This window comes from Eptatretus burgeri, chromosome 9 (genome assembly GCF_056783735.1).
Source record: "Eptatretus burgeri isolate ZD-2024b chromosome 9, Ebu_testis_v1, whole genome shotgun sequence".
Lineage (NCBI taxonomy): Eukaryota > Metazoa > Chordata > Myxini > Myxiniformes > Myxinidae > Eptatretus > Eptatretus burgeri.
The window spans coordinates 28,196,001-28,209,869 of NC_140969.1; the positions used below are offsets into that span (position 1 = coordinate 28,196,001).

Consider the following 13,869-nt stretch of genomic DNA (forward strand, 5'->3'; position numbering starts at 1 on the left):
TATATATATATATATATATATATATATATATATATATATTGCAAACCGTTGTCTGTCCACACATTCATCAGTCTCCCGTTTGCGGCGGCCACTTCCTGTGCTGCGTTTCAAAAGCTGTGCACGCAGGCAAGGCTCAATATTTACTTTTGAAATGAGGAGAACAGGCATGGATAATGTTGGTGCCAAATTTTATTTTTCAAGCAGAATATTCTACACTCTTTTTAAACAAATCCAACCTCCACCTCCCAATGTTGCACCACCATTTAGCAGTGGGCGGTATAAGTAGTTCAGAGCTTTGGTTCTCAGTAAAACCAAGAGTGCAACACAATTAACCATTTAAAGTCCATAAAATCATTTAAATTGATAGATTCACTCAAATTTTTCCCATCACTGGGAACAGGTACTTTTGCTCGTATAGAATAACGCAATTATTTTATGTATGTGTGTGCACATCTGAAAATCTTAGAAAAAAAACACAGTTGGGCCAATCTCCACAAAATTTTGCATACATGCTGGGAGTATTCAGGGTCAGGTCATGGGCTCAAAAAATCCCTTTTCAGGCCTTTCACACCTCAAGCCTTAACCCCAGACTTTCTTGGCTTGGTGCTAAGTGTTAATCCAAAGTTTTCTTGGCCCGGTTTCAAAACTCATTTCTTAACCCCGTGTTTTCTTTTCACACCCCATGAACGCCAACCCTGGCTAACTCTAATATCATGAATATGCATGATTTATTTAACATACAATGCACTTGTGCAATATGAATTGAACACAAGTAGGTCAAGGATCACCGATCCCAACATGTTGCCTTCCATTGATTGATTGATGTTTGTCTTGTCGTATTTCAACATTTGCAGTGAAAGGTGAGGGAAAGACATCGAAGAAAAATGCACTTCAACGTAGACAGAGATTTATAGGGAGACGTCATTACCAGTTTGAGGAGAGTTTAAGCGACGAGAGATTGTACTTCTTGTGCCGAATGATGACGATTGTGACAACGGCATCATGCTTGCCGACAATGCCAATTGAGAGAAATGTCTGGACCACCCCAAAGAGCAACTATTGATGGAGGTTCATCGTGAAGAGGGTGTTTTCCAAGGAATACTGGGTCTGCAATTTCTGCATGAGTCGTACCACCTTCCTATTTCTCTGCCATCAGCTGAGGCCATCAATCGAGAAAATGAATACTCAACTACGCACTATTGTGTGACGTCAAGGTTCACTGATCTTGTCATTAGGGTAACGATGCACACCCTAAATTAATATTTATGAGATTATATGAGGGTTACTTAGCGATTGGTCAGTGCATGATAGTCGACACAGAGTAAATATTGCCGTTCTGCTTCAGTGTGTGGCATGGGGCGAAGGAAACTGTCATTTCACAGCTCAGAGTTTTCAGCTGATTTTTGGGTATGGCACCGCAATTGCAGTGCTCATCCTGCTTCCAAGCAGGGCTACCTTAGCCACCAAATTGCGGTGCTATCCCACTTTCCAAAAATGAGGTTTGAAAGGAAACTTAGCCCTGGGTAATCAGTGGGTGCTAAGTGATTATTAAGGTGTGAAAATGGCCAAATCTGTCATCTTTATTTGATCACTTCCTTCACTTCATTGTCACCATACATCGACTTGAACCAGCGGAGGATGTCCCAACCACTATACTTGACAAAAGGCTTCGGATTCATTCCACCATCGAGGTGGCTGAAAGGGGCACAGAGCTCGCAAACAGAACTTTAATGTTTGCTATCGTAATGCCTTCTGTTCACGTACTGGAAGTACCTTTATGTACTCACAAATTTGGTTTAATATCATATTATTGAATCAAGGTGAAAATATTTTGAGCTTTTCTGGAATTTAAATTCCAAATTTGGTATTGACATTGCGCACCATCCGTCCGTCTGTCCGTCTCCTGTTTCGACTTCTCTGGCCAAACCACTGGATGGATCTGGCTGACATTTGGCAGCAACATCCCTCTCCTGACTGGTAATAGGGATTGCAAAGCTCATTCTGGTCACGTGATTTTAAGTAGGTCAAAATGGTGGACTTAGTAAATTCCTTCAAAAATCTTCCTCTCCAGACCCACCAGTCAGAATGCTACCAAATTTGAGTTACAACATGAGGCCAGGGCTCAGATGTCCAGAGATGCTACATGTCCAGAGGTCCTATTTTTAAATTTAATTTTCTGATGTCCAACAACTTTTATTTGTTATTTTGAGAATAAGAAATATGTGCAGACTAATATTTGAACAAACCACTACTCAAGTCTCAGTAATCGATGTTCGTTTGATTGTACTCCTTCACAAACCATGTTCTCCCCCCACCGCCATCAACTCCCCCATCAATAATTGTATTACCCAAATATTCCATTTCTCAGATCTATTTGCGATCGAAATTTGTCGTGCTGCTGATAAAAGGCAGCACCACTCATATATATGTATATGTATATATATATATATATATATATATATATATATATATATATATATATATATATATGTATATATATGTATGAGCCTGGTGTTGGCGCAGTGGTTAGAGCAGCGGCTTGGGATCCAAAAGGTCCTGAGTTCAAGCCCCGTTGGGCCACTGAATTAATACACCAGGGGGTTGACTCAGCCTGTCATCCTTCCGAGGTCGGCGAAATGAGTACCAGTATACTGGGCCGGTGTATACCCCGGTTAAAATAGGTGTACCATATCCCTGTGTCGTAAGAGGCGACCAACGTTGCGTCAGGAAGGGCATCCGGCATAAAACATGTGCCAAATCACTATGCTGATCATACGGATGATCCGCTGTGGCGACCCCTTACGGGAGCAGCCGAAAGAAGAAGAAGAAGATGTATGTATGTATATATATATATATATATATATATATATATATATATATATATATATATATATATATATATATATATATATGCTTACCTAAAACAAACAAAAGGACTTTGATGTAACAGTGCAGTTCCCTTGAGATATCTTTACGTGTTTGTTCTGTCACAGAACCAAGTGGTGAAGGCAGTGGGCTTGTGACATCACGTTTTCAGAACACCACTGACCTCGCTGGTAAGTGCGCGGCACAGTTTGTGGCTCATCACTATGCAGCGCTTTCTGTGCCTGATTCTCTGTTTCATTGACACTTTCCTTATGCCAACGCAAAATCTCTCATGCATACTCAAATTAGATTATGTTAACAAAATGTGTTTTGCTATTTCATTCCACCTGCTTGTTTGAATGCCAATTCCATAAAGGCTTGATTGGTGCATGGGAAGGAAGGAAAGGAATCCATAGTACAATGTTTTGCTATTTCCTCTCGTATCACAAGCTTGCACGTCCTTTCCTTTTCCCTCCATTATACTCCTTCCAGCTTGATCTATTCTGCTGAACCTGCAGACATGGCTCTATATCTTGATTATGAGAGATGGTTGTGGATTGCTCGTAATCTTTACAATTTGTCACCAAAGGCCCTTTTCCCAGATGGATCTGTTTGCGATTTTTGGCTGTGTCTCATGTTGACCTTTGGCTAATGTGTTTGCACATGTTTGGGTTTTTCTGTGGCGAGATCTGAGGGAGGTAAAAAAGAGACTGCAGTCAAGTAGAGACAAACATCAGGAAGAGGACATGGCTTTGAAGGGCAATTTGCTTTGACTTTGGCCTTTGTCTGGAAGCCTCCAGTTATCTTTCAATCCTTTGATTCCGATTCCGGACAGAAAGTGGTTCGCTTGGCAAAATAGGGCTCATAAGAACATGAAGAGGCATTTGCACCTGTTGACATGTGAATATCATTGAGTCCAAACTTTCTTGGGACATCCATTTATTACATTTGAAAATATCGCCGCCCCCATCCCCAAACCTCCTCACTCTCCCCATATGCACATACATGCCCATTCCCCTACTTTCCCTTATTCCAATCTCTTTCTAAACTTGTTTCCCTTCTCTTCCTGCTCTTCCCACTTTCCCTTCTGTTCTCTCTCAAATCCTGCTTTTCCTTCCTAGTCACAGCAATAATTCTCTGAGTTCCCCCCCCCCCCCCCACTCAAAAATAAAAATTGAACGATGAGCAGCAATTGATAATCAATTGGCAACGCTCATATCAATATGTTGATGCAAAACGAATCTTCATTACCTTTCACTCTCACCATGCACCGGCTAAATGAAAAGGTCGGGCAATTGTCCGACTTCAGGTAATAACTTGTTCAGGTAATACAAGAGGTTGAGGTTGGTTTGCTCATACTGCCTGTCCATAACTTTCTTCTTCTGTCTCTTGCTTTTCAACTTTCCTATCTTCACTCTGCTTCCCTTCTCACTCCAATGCTTTACCTTTTACCTGCCTCAATTAATGACAAAATGTCTCCATGGCTCATTGAAGTGCATTCGCTCCAGGTTCCAGATCCCACGGACTTCTCTTACTCGATTGCTATCTACTTCTCCCTCCTGCATTCTTCTTTCTGTCTCTAGAACCACTTGCTCTCCCATGATAACTGCTTTGTCCTGCTGGTCAAAAATTTTTGACAATTTTTCTTTATTCATTCTTTATTTCATGTGTTATTTATGTGTAATCTTCATTCTATCTCCCTTCACGATGGGCAAAGGCTGAGAGGAAGGCTGCACTTTGGATTTCCCTGACCCTTTCACATTTCCTCTTTATCTCTCACGGATGCTTGCATTCTTCGCTTCTCTCACCCCTCTTCCCCCATTCCAATCAGTCCAACTGTGACTCCGCCTCTCCCCATCACCCCACCATACTTCCCACTCAGGTTCCCTCGCTATTCACAAGCAACTGAATGCTTTGGATAGCATTTTCTCCTATGCTCTACCTCTCGAGGCTGGTTTCCCTAAATATAGTACTTTGGGACCATTCCTCTTGTTTAATGGTCTACAATGTAGACCATTGTACACTCTACATCAATGATCTCTCTTCATAAATTGAAAATCCAATGCATCATTTTGCAGAGACCTCGATCTTATGCAGAACTGTTTCTCACCATCACACCAGGCAGGCTGTGGCAGTGTTTATGTGTGTACACCAGTATATATTGTTGTGGTTACCAGATTCGCAAACCACCATTCAGGTCCCTTAGGTGAGGTATCTCGGTAAGTGCATGTGTAGTTAGGCCCAAACCCGTTGTCTAGTGGGAATACATGTCATTTATACGTGCTGCGACTCTTTAGGATAGCCGTTTTTCTTTTACTATCTTTATTTTGGACCAACCGCCATGATCACAACCACAACAACAACCACCAACCACAACGCCGCTTCACCACAACCGCCATGACCTTTACCGTCACAACTCGCCACCATCGCATCACCGTCATCTCGCGCCACTCATGGGCACCGATGCTGGACTCGTGTAGGGCGCACGTTGAACAGCGTGTACAAAATCACGGATTTTCTGCTTCAAAAACGGATCAAAAACGACACACGCCCACTTTTTGCCGTCCAATCGGTGAGCGAGGGGCGATTTGGCCCCGCCCCCAGGGCGATCGATATATGCAAATTTGTGGATCAAAAAGCCTTCACGCCCACTTTTTCTCGGGCCAATGGGGAGCGAGGTGAAAGGTCAAAGGGAGGGGGTCAAAGGCGAAGTTACGGGGGGATAAAAGGACGGTGTTCGTCAGTCAGACGAGAGAGTCAGCAGAACGAGAGTCGGAGTCGCAAAAGGAGAGAGAGTCGCAAACAAGAACGGGTCGGAGAGTCAAGAAGAGGAGAATCGGAAGCAGAGGGTCAAGACTTCGCGGGCGGTGGAGCTGCTCGTCGTGTGCGTTGGAGTCGGAACGGAGGGGACGGAGCTGTGGAAAGGCGGCGACACCAGACGAGGGGGTGCTCGCGTCGTGCAGGAAGCTGCACCCGAGGGAGGCCGACAGCGCGACCTGGCCGAGGTGGAGACGCTCGTCGCATATAATAAAGATCCTCTATACCCCGAGCATCAGCAACCCCCTCCTGTTTCCCCCGCGCTGAGATAGTGCGACCAAGGGGGCCCCGTTCCCACCCCCTGCCAGGCACTGTCCACGAGGCCCGCGGGTTGCGGGGCCATCGCCGCTCCGCGTCTCATCACCAGACGGGTAGGCCCGACCCGGTCTCGGCCCCAGGCCTACCTCATTCTTGGGGTATTTCTTTTCCTTGGTTTTGGGTATGTGTTGTCGGCGCCGTCTGTGAAGTAGAATTGTATAAGTGTTGCCGTGTGCTCGGTAGTCGGTATTAGCTCTGCACTGTGTTTTCACTTTTATGTTTGCTTTTTGTGTAAATGGAATTGTGTTTTCTTTTTTGTGTGCATTTGGTGGAATTGTATTTGTGTGCTTCCCGTGTGCCGCGAATAAATGTGCTTTATTGTTGAACTGTTTCCCGCTTCGCTTCGTCTTTTTCCCCATTGAACCCCCATCTTGCTTCACGTAAAGGGTTGGTAGTGGGCTGAGTACGCCCGATAATTAATCGAACCGTCGAGGTCGACGATAACACCGCTCGGTTATTCTGATAGTACGGAACGGGTCGCTTAAGTGGCCCGTGTCCGAAGTCGACCTGCGGCGAGGTGCGATCGCCCGGTCTACCCTCCGCGTGGGTACTTAGGTAGTTCGAATTTGGCGAGCAACCCTATCCCACGCGGGGGCTGATTGGCTCGATCGCGGTGAGACCGAAAGGTCCACCCGTGACTGGTTCCCGGCGTTAGTCCGAGAGGGTCACGACTGGATTGTCCGTCCGGTGGGCGACGTGCCGCGATTCGAGTTACGTGGCCGTTCGCACGCCGGCGGGCGCGAAGACCGCAACACTGGTGTCAGGAGTGGGATACAAATTCATCGCCCTCCTCGCGGCACTGGTATTGGAGAGCGGGACAACAGGCTCTCCTGTCTCCAGCGAAATTCACGGGAATCGGTCCAGGGGTGAGAGAAGCGACCCCCGATTCCCTCCAAATTACGAGCGAGCAAATTAACCCTTCACGAGAAGCAAGATGGCGTCTCAAGGCGAGCGGGAGCCGGGGGTATTAGAAATGTATATGTGTAATAATGTAGAGTCCATGGTCCAGGATGGAATCCCCGAGCAGGAAATGTTGATTGTGCAGGAACACGGACTCGCCCAACTGAACCCAGGGCCCGAGGTGGGTGCGGCAGCGGCCGCGGTGTATGACACCTCCCCCCCCCCTCTCCACCAAGACCCTTCCCCAACCCTTGCCGAAACGGCTCAGCTGAGTGCATCCAACATGGCCCAGCTATGCGCCATGCTGGCGGCAATGAACAAACAAATGAATGAAGTGAAAACGACGATGGATACAAATACAAATGAAATGAAAGACATGAACGAAAAGATGGATACAAATACAAATGAAATGAAAAACGAAATGAACAAGCAAATGAATGAAGTGAAAACGACGATGGATGCGAATACACAGCAAATGAGGGAAGAAATAAAAGAGCTGCGGGGTGAGACGCAGAACATGGGCCGAAGCCTGCAGGCGGGCATGAAGGCCGTGACCGGGGAGATAAAAATGGCGACTCCACGTGTGGGAGCAAACGAGCTGGGTGGGGGTGCAACGGCTGACAGGCCCGCGGTGGAGGCGGGTGAAAAAATAATTCGTGGAACGTGTTGGGCGAGGGTCGTGACGATGACCGAAAGGGAAAAATTAAATGGGGAGACCAAAACGTGTGAGACGAGACACGAGGTGACGACAAAGGAAATAATAATAGTTGAGACAAGGGAGGTAAAGGGTGAAGAGTTGGCAGTGACGGTAGCCGGGAAGGGAACGACAGAGGAGAGACTGCACGGTGAGGACGGGGTAAGTGACGCACACACACACACGGAGGTAGTGGAGGATAATGGGGGTGAGCTCGCGGAGCGTGCAGGGACCCGGTGTGAGCAGCTGGATGGCCTCCTCCAGGAACGAGGGGAGGGAGTATGCCTTGAGGCGAGTCACGACCAGGTGAGTTCGGTCGTGCTTTGCGAGGTTGAGGGGACGGGTGCTGTGGACGGGTGCACGGAGAGCTTGGGGGGTATAGAGGCCCCGGAGACCCTTGTGGGGACACGAATCCCCAGTGTGGTTGTCCCTGTGTGTGTGGTGCAAGGTGTGAGTGCGTCCCCGTGTGTGGAAGCGACCCCGTGTGTGAGTGGTGTGGTGGCGATGGTGCCAGAGTGCGTGCTTCCCAGCACGCCGTGTGTGGATGAGGCACCGTGTGTGAGAGAGGCCGTGTGTGTGGATGAAACGGCCAGTATGAATGAGGCACCACGTGTGAGTGGTGTGGTGGCGATGGTGCCGGAGTACGTGCTTCCCAGCACGCTGTGCGTGGGTGAGGCACCGTGTGTGGAAGAGACCGCGTGTGTGAGTGTCGCCGTGTGTATGAGTGAGGTACCGCGAGTGAGTGCCCCTGCGTGTGTGGATGAGGCACGGAGTGCGAGTGAGGCACCGCGGGTGAGTGCCCCCGCACGCGTGAGTGAACGGCCGTGTGCAAGGTCGCTGTGTGCAAGGGAGACCGTGTGTGTGAGAGAGCGGTATGTGAGGGAGATGTCGGTTGGCATGCGGGAGCACGCAGCCGCGTCTCCCGGTGTGAATGTGATTGAGTGGACTGTGTGCGTCGTAACACGCAGGTATGCGTGTGTGGAATGGAGGCGACGACGGCGACATGTAAAGAGAGAAAGCCGAGTAGCGGCTGTAGTTGTTTCGAGGACCGTGCCGGGTTCACCCAGCAGTGAGCACGCGGTTCGTGCTGTGCAACGCACGAGACCACCACGTGCTCGCTTGCGAGAGTGAAGTCCCGGTCCGGAAACGCACGCGGTGGATTTGCCGATCCCGCGGACGGACAAAGTTTAGGCAGGTAAATGGATTTGGACCGGACGGGTTCTCCACGCGATCGTGTGTGTTAAGCTCCAACGGGCAAAGCACATGTGTTCGCGTGGGGAACCCCTCGAGACGTGGGGCTTGTTTTTTTTTTTTGCGCACGGTGACGTCATGGCTGCACGTGTGGTTGGAATCCGGCAGGAGGGGTATCTCTGCCGGATGGTAGCGTCCAAGGAGGGACGAGGAACACGTGCAGCTGCATGACGTCACGGGCAGGTGCAAAGTGCGCGAGCTCTGAGTTGCCGCGCTGGCGCTGCGCATGTAAAGAAAAAAAAATAAAAAAGGAGCAAGCCTCACTTTCGGGTGTACAGGATTCCTGGGCAAGGGGTGAAAGACCCCCCTTCCCTGGGCACAGGATGGAAACTAGTTAGGGGGAAGGGTTAGCTTAGTTAGACCGACTCCATGGGGCAGGGGTAAGTCCTCATGGAGTCCGTGGAATGGATTAGTTAGAGGGATTGTAGCCAGATTTAGGTTGGGAAATAAAATGGAATTATTTGAGGACATGAACAGACAGTGAATGTGTAGAGTTGACGTAGTTTAGCTACGTAGTGTTAAATGGAACGTGCTGTAGTTTAAGGGACGACGTGGGAGCACGAGTTAGTTAGGGGAGGTAGTTAGAAGGATGGCAGAGTTCAGCGGTGAGTGTGTTGAAGAGTTGGTGAGTGAAGTGGAAGCATGTGCTTGGTGAGTGAGTGAGGCCAGCGGGTCTGTGTGTGTGGAGTGAATGGGGAATGCATGGTGCGATGAGTGATTGGGGGGAGGAGTGACTCCCGCCCAAGGGACCCCGGGGTCAGTGTAGAGTGAGTTAGGGGGTTAGTCAAATTGAAAAATGGAGGTCGTTTTGCTGTTGGTGGGAATGTAGGCTCGAAACCCATTTGGAGGGGTGCAGGAGCCCTGTTGACGGGCTTGGGAGCGTGGCTGCGAAAGGTGAGTATCGCTGAGTGGGTACCCCGGGCACCAGGCTAGTCGGCCGCGGTAGGCCAAGGGCCCATGGGGGGCCGGGATAGAGTAGTGGGCACGGGTGCGCCTGCTTGGTGCGGGGGCCCGGGGCGCCATTAGCCGCGTGGGCAGTGTTGTGGGCACGGGTGACCCTCGGAAAGGGGCCCGGGAGGCCGGCCTGCCACGTGTGCGTTTCAGGGGAGGTGCCATGGGGGGCACTCCCCGGTGTTAGGGAGCTGGTAGGCTCGGAGGCAGTGTAGTGCCCGGGGGTGCCATAGCGGGAGATTCGGCAGAGGGTCGTGCCTGCCAAAGGGAGCCACGTGTCCCAGCCAGGAGACCGTGTGAGGGCACGGAGAGCAAATTGGGGCGCGAGGCCCGAAATTGTGAGGACACCAACACAGGCGACGGAAATCTGGGTTGTTAGAACCAATAGTTTAAGCGAGAGGTGCTTGTTGAAAGCCCCGGGGTAGTTTAACAGTTAAATGGTTAGGGTAGATTAGGAGATGTACCCCTCCGCACCATCCATCCCCTCGCTGTCGTTGTGGGCCGCTGGACCCACTTGGTGTTGAGATCGCCGAACTCTGGGGAGGCCATTCTGAGGCTTCGTTGGGCCTCGACACAGGACGTTAGCTCTCCCTTATTCCCCTCCGGGAAGGGAACGTAGGGGTTGGGAGTAGGCTAGGTGACAGGATAGGTTAGCCGAACAAGGACGATAAAGGGGGTTAGGGGACGATTTATAGTGGGGAAGTAAAAATAAAAACAACAAAAAAAATAAGTGGGGGCTAAATTGGTTTTTCACAAATTAAGGGAGTGGGTATGTACAGTGACAGGCAAAGGCGATAGTTGGGAGGGAGACAGGTAGGTAGGTCCGAGCCCGCCTTCCGAGTGGCCAGCACCACCGCACTCCCTCCACCAACCTCCACTGAACGGCAAAGGCTGGCCACTTCATCGGCTGGCCGTGTTTTACTTCAAGGCGGAGGCCGGCCAACCTCATCGGCAGCTGTGTGCTGCAAGGCCTGTGCCGGCCAGTTCATCTGCTAGCTGTTTTTTTCTTCGAGGCCTGTGCCGGCCAGTTCGTCTGTGGGCTGAGTTTGCCTGCAGCGGCCTTCTTCTGCGGGCTGTGTTTGCCTGCAGCGGCCTTCTTCTGCGGGCTGTGTTTGCCTGCTTGCCTTTGCCATGCCATGCCCACTGCCCACGTTCACCAGCCCCGTTCAATTTTTGCTTTGCCCCCCCCTGTTCATTTCCATGTGCGCCAGGATCGTAAAAGCAACAGTTTGCAAGCTGCAAGAACTGCCCTGTTGGCAGCTACAACACGGGCCTGCAGTGGCGGCCCGTGCACCGTGTTTGTGTCCATGCATCCATTCGTTGTGCTCATTGCGTGTGCCACTTGAGCTGGCACGGAGACTGCGTTTGTGCAGCCCATGCACCGTTGTGGTTCACTGAGTTCAGTTCAAAAGGGAAGGCCTTGGACTGCGTGTGAGCAGCCAGCCACGTTCCCTGTCACCTGCATTGTTTTGAGCCAGAGACTGCATGCGGGCAGCCTGGCTCCCTGCTAACTGCTTTCTTTTGCAGAGTTCAATGATCCTGGGCCATGGTTTAGTGTAAGATTTGTAAGTTAAGGTTAAGATGTACTGTACATATGAGTGCGCCCCCGGCATGTTTGTCTTAGCGCCGGCAATTTTATTTAAGTCGTCCGTGTGAGTGAGTTTGTTTAGGTAGTTACGCAGCCCTCAGGTTATTTATTTTGGGGACACGAATACCATGAATGTCGCACTCAGGGATCCGTAGGTAAAATGTACTAGGGGAAAACTACACATGATGGCACACGAAAATTTGACGACTCGGGACGAGTCTGTAAAAAGGGAAGGGGGTAGTGTTGTGGTTACCAGATTCGCAAACCACCATTCAGGTCCCTTAGGTGAGGTATCTCGGTAAGTGCATGTGTAGTTAGGCCCAAACCCGTTGTCTAGTGGGAATACATGTCATTTATACGTGCTGCGACTCTTTAGGATAGCCGTTTTTCTTTTACTATCTTTATTTTGGACCAACCGCCATGATCACAACCACAACAACAACCACCAACCACAACGCCGCTTCACCACAACCGCCATGACCTTTACCGTCACAACTCGCCACCATCGCATCACCGTCATCTCGCGCCACTCATGGGCACCGATGCTGGACTCGTGTAGGGCGCACGTTGAACAGCGTGTACAAAATCACGGATTTTCTGCTTCAAAAACGGATCAAAAACGACACACGCCCACTTTTGCCGTCCAATCGGTGAGCGAGGGCGATTTGGCCCCGCCCCCAGGGCGATCGATATATGCAAATTTGTGGATCAAAAGGCCTTCACGCCCACTTTTTCTCGGGCCAATGGGGAGCGAGGTGAAAGGTCAAAGGGAGGGGGTCAAAGGCGAAGTTACGGGGGGATAAAAGGACGGTGTTCGTCAGTCAGACGAGAGAGTCAGCAGAACGAGAGTCGGAGTCGCAAAAGGAGAGAGAGTCGCAAACAAGAACGGGTCGGAGAGTCAAGAAGAGGAGAATCGGAAGCAGAGGGTCAAGACTTCGCGGGCGGTGGAGCTGCTCGTCGTGTGCGTTGGAGTCGGAACGGAGGGGACGGAGCTGTGGAAAGGCGGCGACACCAGACGGGGTGCTCGCGTCGTGCAGGAAGCTGCACCCGAGGGAGGCCGACAGCGCGACCTGGCCGAGGTGGAGACGCTCGTCGCATATAATAAAGATCCTCTATACCCCGAGCATCAGCAACCCCCTCCTGTTTCCCCCCGCGCTGAGATAGTGCGACCAAGGGGGCCCCGTTCCCACCCCCTGCCAGGCACTGTCCACGAGGCCCGCGGGTTGCGGGGCCATCGCCGCTCCGCGTCTCATCACCAGACGGGTAGGCCCGACCCGGTCTCGGCCCCAGGCCTACCTCATTCTTGGGGTATTTCTTTTCCTTGGTTTTGGGTATGTGTTGTCGGTGCCGTCTGTGAAGTAGAATTGTATAAGTGTTGCCGTGTGCTCGGTAGTCGGTATTAGCTCTGCACTGTGTTTTCACTTTTATGTTTGCTTTTTGTGTAAATGGAATTGTGTTTTCTTTTGTGTGCATTTGGTGGAATTGTATTTGTGTGCTTCCCGTGTGCCGCGAATAAATGTGCTTTATTGTTGAACTGTTTCCCGCTTCGCTTCGTCTTTTTCCCCATTGAACCCCCATCTTGCTTCACGTAAAGGGTTGGTAGTGGGCTGAGTACGCCCGATAATTAATCGAACCGTCGAGGTCGACGATAACACCGCTCGGTTATTCTGATAGTACGGAACGGGTCGCTTAAGTGGCCCGTGTCCGAAGTCGACCTGCGGCGAGGTGCGATCGCCCGGTCTACCCTCCGCGTGGGTACTTAGGTAGTTCGAATTTGGCGAGCAACCCTATCCCACGCGGGGGCTGATTGGCTCGATCGCGGTGAGACCGAAAGGTCCACCCGTGACTGGTTCCCGGCGTTAGTCCGAGAGGGTCACGACTGGATTGTCCGTCCGGTGGGCGACGTGCCGCGATTCGAGTTACGTGGCCGTTCGCACGCCGGCGGGCGCGAAGACCGCAACAATATATATATATTCCGATTCTGATGTACCATACTCTGTTAAAGAGTGTTGGTGCTGCTGAAGCAGTTCCTTGGCAAGGATTATACTTGGTGGTTTGCCATTGCCTTGCCAGCAACAGTTATGGCAGGAATTTAGAATTTGGCCATGATGCCAGTGATAGCTCCCGTACTCTTCACGAAAGACACCATCAGATCTTTCACATCCACCAACAAATGCTGCCAGATGGGACATCCAATGTAACGTCAATCCGAGGGATGGCACATACATTGATTGATGAATCACCCTTCCTGTGAAACACTGGGTTGATAGTTTATAGCTGGGCCAAGATTCAAACCCAGGCGAAGCAGCATAGAGGCGAGTGTGCATACCTTATAAATGTCAGTGTGTCAGTGTTTGTGTGTATCTCCACCATAACTACAAAGCCATGAAACCGAGGAGCCTGAAACTTTGCATGCATACCAAGGGAACTCCAAGGAAGTGCGAGAGTGAATATTGGGTGTTTGTGTTAATTTAAACACTCCTTT

General features: G+C 50.3%; 3 protein-coding genes and 1 long non-coding RNA gene across 15 annotated transcripts in view; 2 read left to right on the plus strand and 2 right to left on the minus strand.

The window, feature by feature from the left end:
- LOC147019788 (uncharacterized) overlaps window positions 1–12,011 on the plus strand; it is a 91,413-nt gene extending 79,402 nt beyond the window's left edge. The window contains exon 2 of the mRNA XM_085894511.1: window positions 6,765–12,011. Within this exon, the coding sequence (XP_085750637.1) occupies window positions 6,935–8,725 (1,791 nt within the window). The 5' untranslated portion in view covers window positions 6,765–6,934 and the 3' untranslated portion in view covers window positions 8,726–12,011. The remainder of the gene's footprint in view (window positions 1–6,764) is intronic.
- LDLRAD2 (low density lipoprotein receptor class A domain containing 2) overlaps window positions 1–13,869 on the minus strand; it is an 814,009-nt gene that overhangs the window by 352,545 nt on the left and 447,595 nt on the right. The window lies entirely within an intron of this gene.
- Window positions 1–13,869, plus strand: part of HSPG2 (heparan sulfate proteoglycan 2) — a 399,834-nt gene that overhangs the window by 28,749 nt on the left and 357,216 nt on the right. For 10 of the 11 annotated variants that reach the window (XM_085894498.1, XM_085894501.1, XM_085894505.1 and 7 more), the window contains exon 3: window positions 2,994–3,056. The exons of the other annotated variant lie outside the window; for it this stretch is intronic. In XM_085894498.1, the coding sequence (XP_085750624.1) occupies window positions 2,994–3,056 (63 nt within the window). The remainder of the gene's footprint in view (window positions 1–2,993; window positions 3,057–13,869) is intronic. 11 annotated transcript variants of the gene reach the window in all.
- LOC147019790 (uncharacterized) overlaps window positions 1–13,869 on the minus strand; it is a 78,459-nt gene that overhangs the window by 16,179 nt on the left and 48,411 nt on the right. The window lies entirely within an intron of this gene.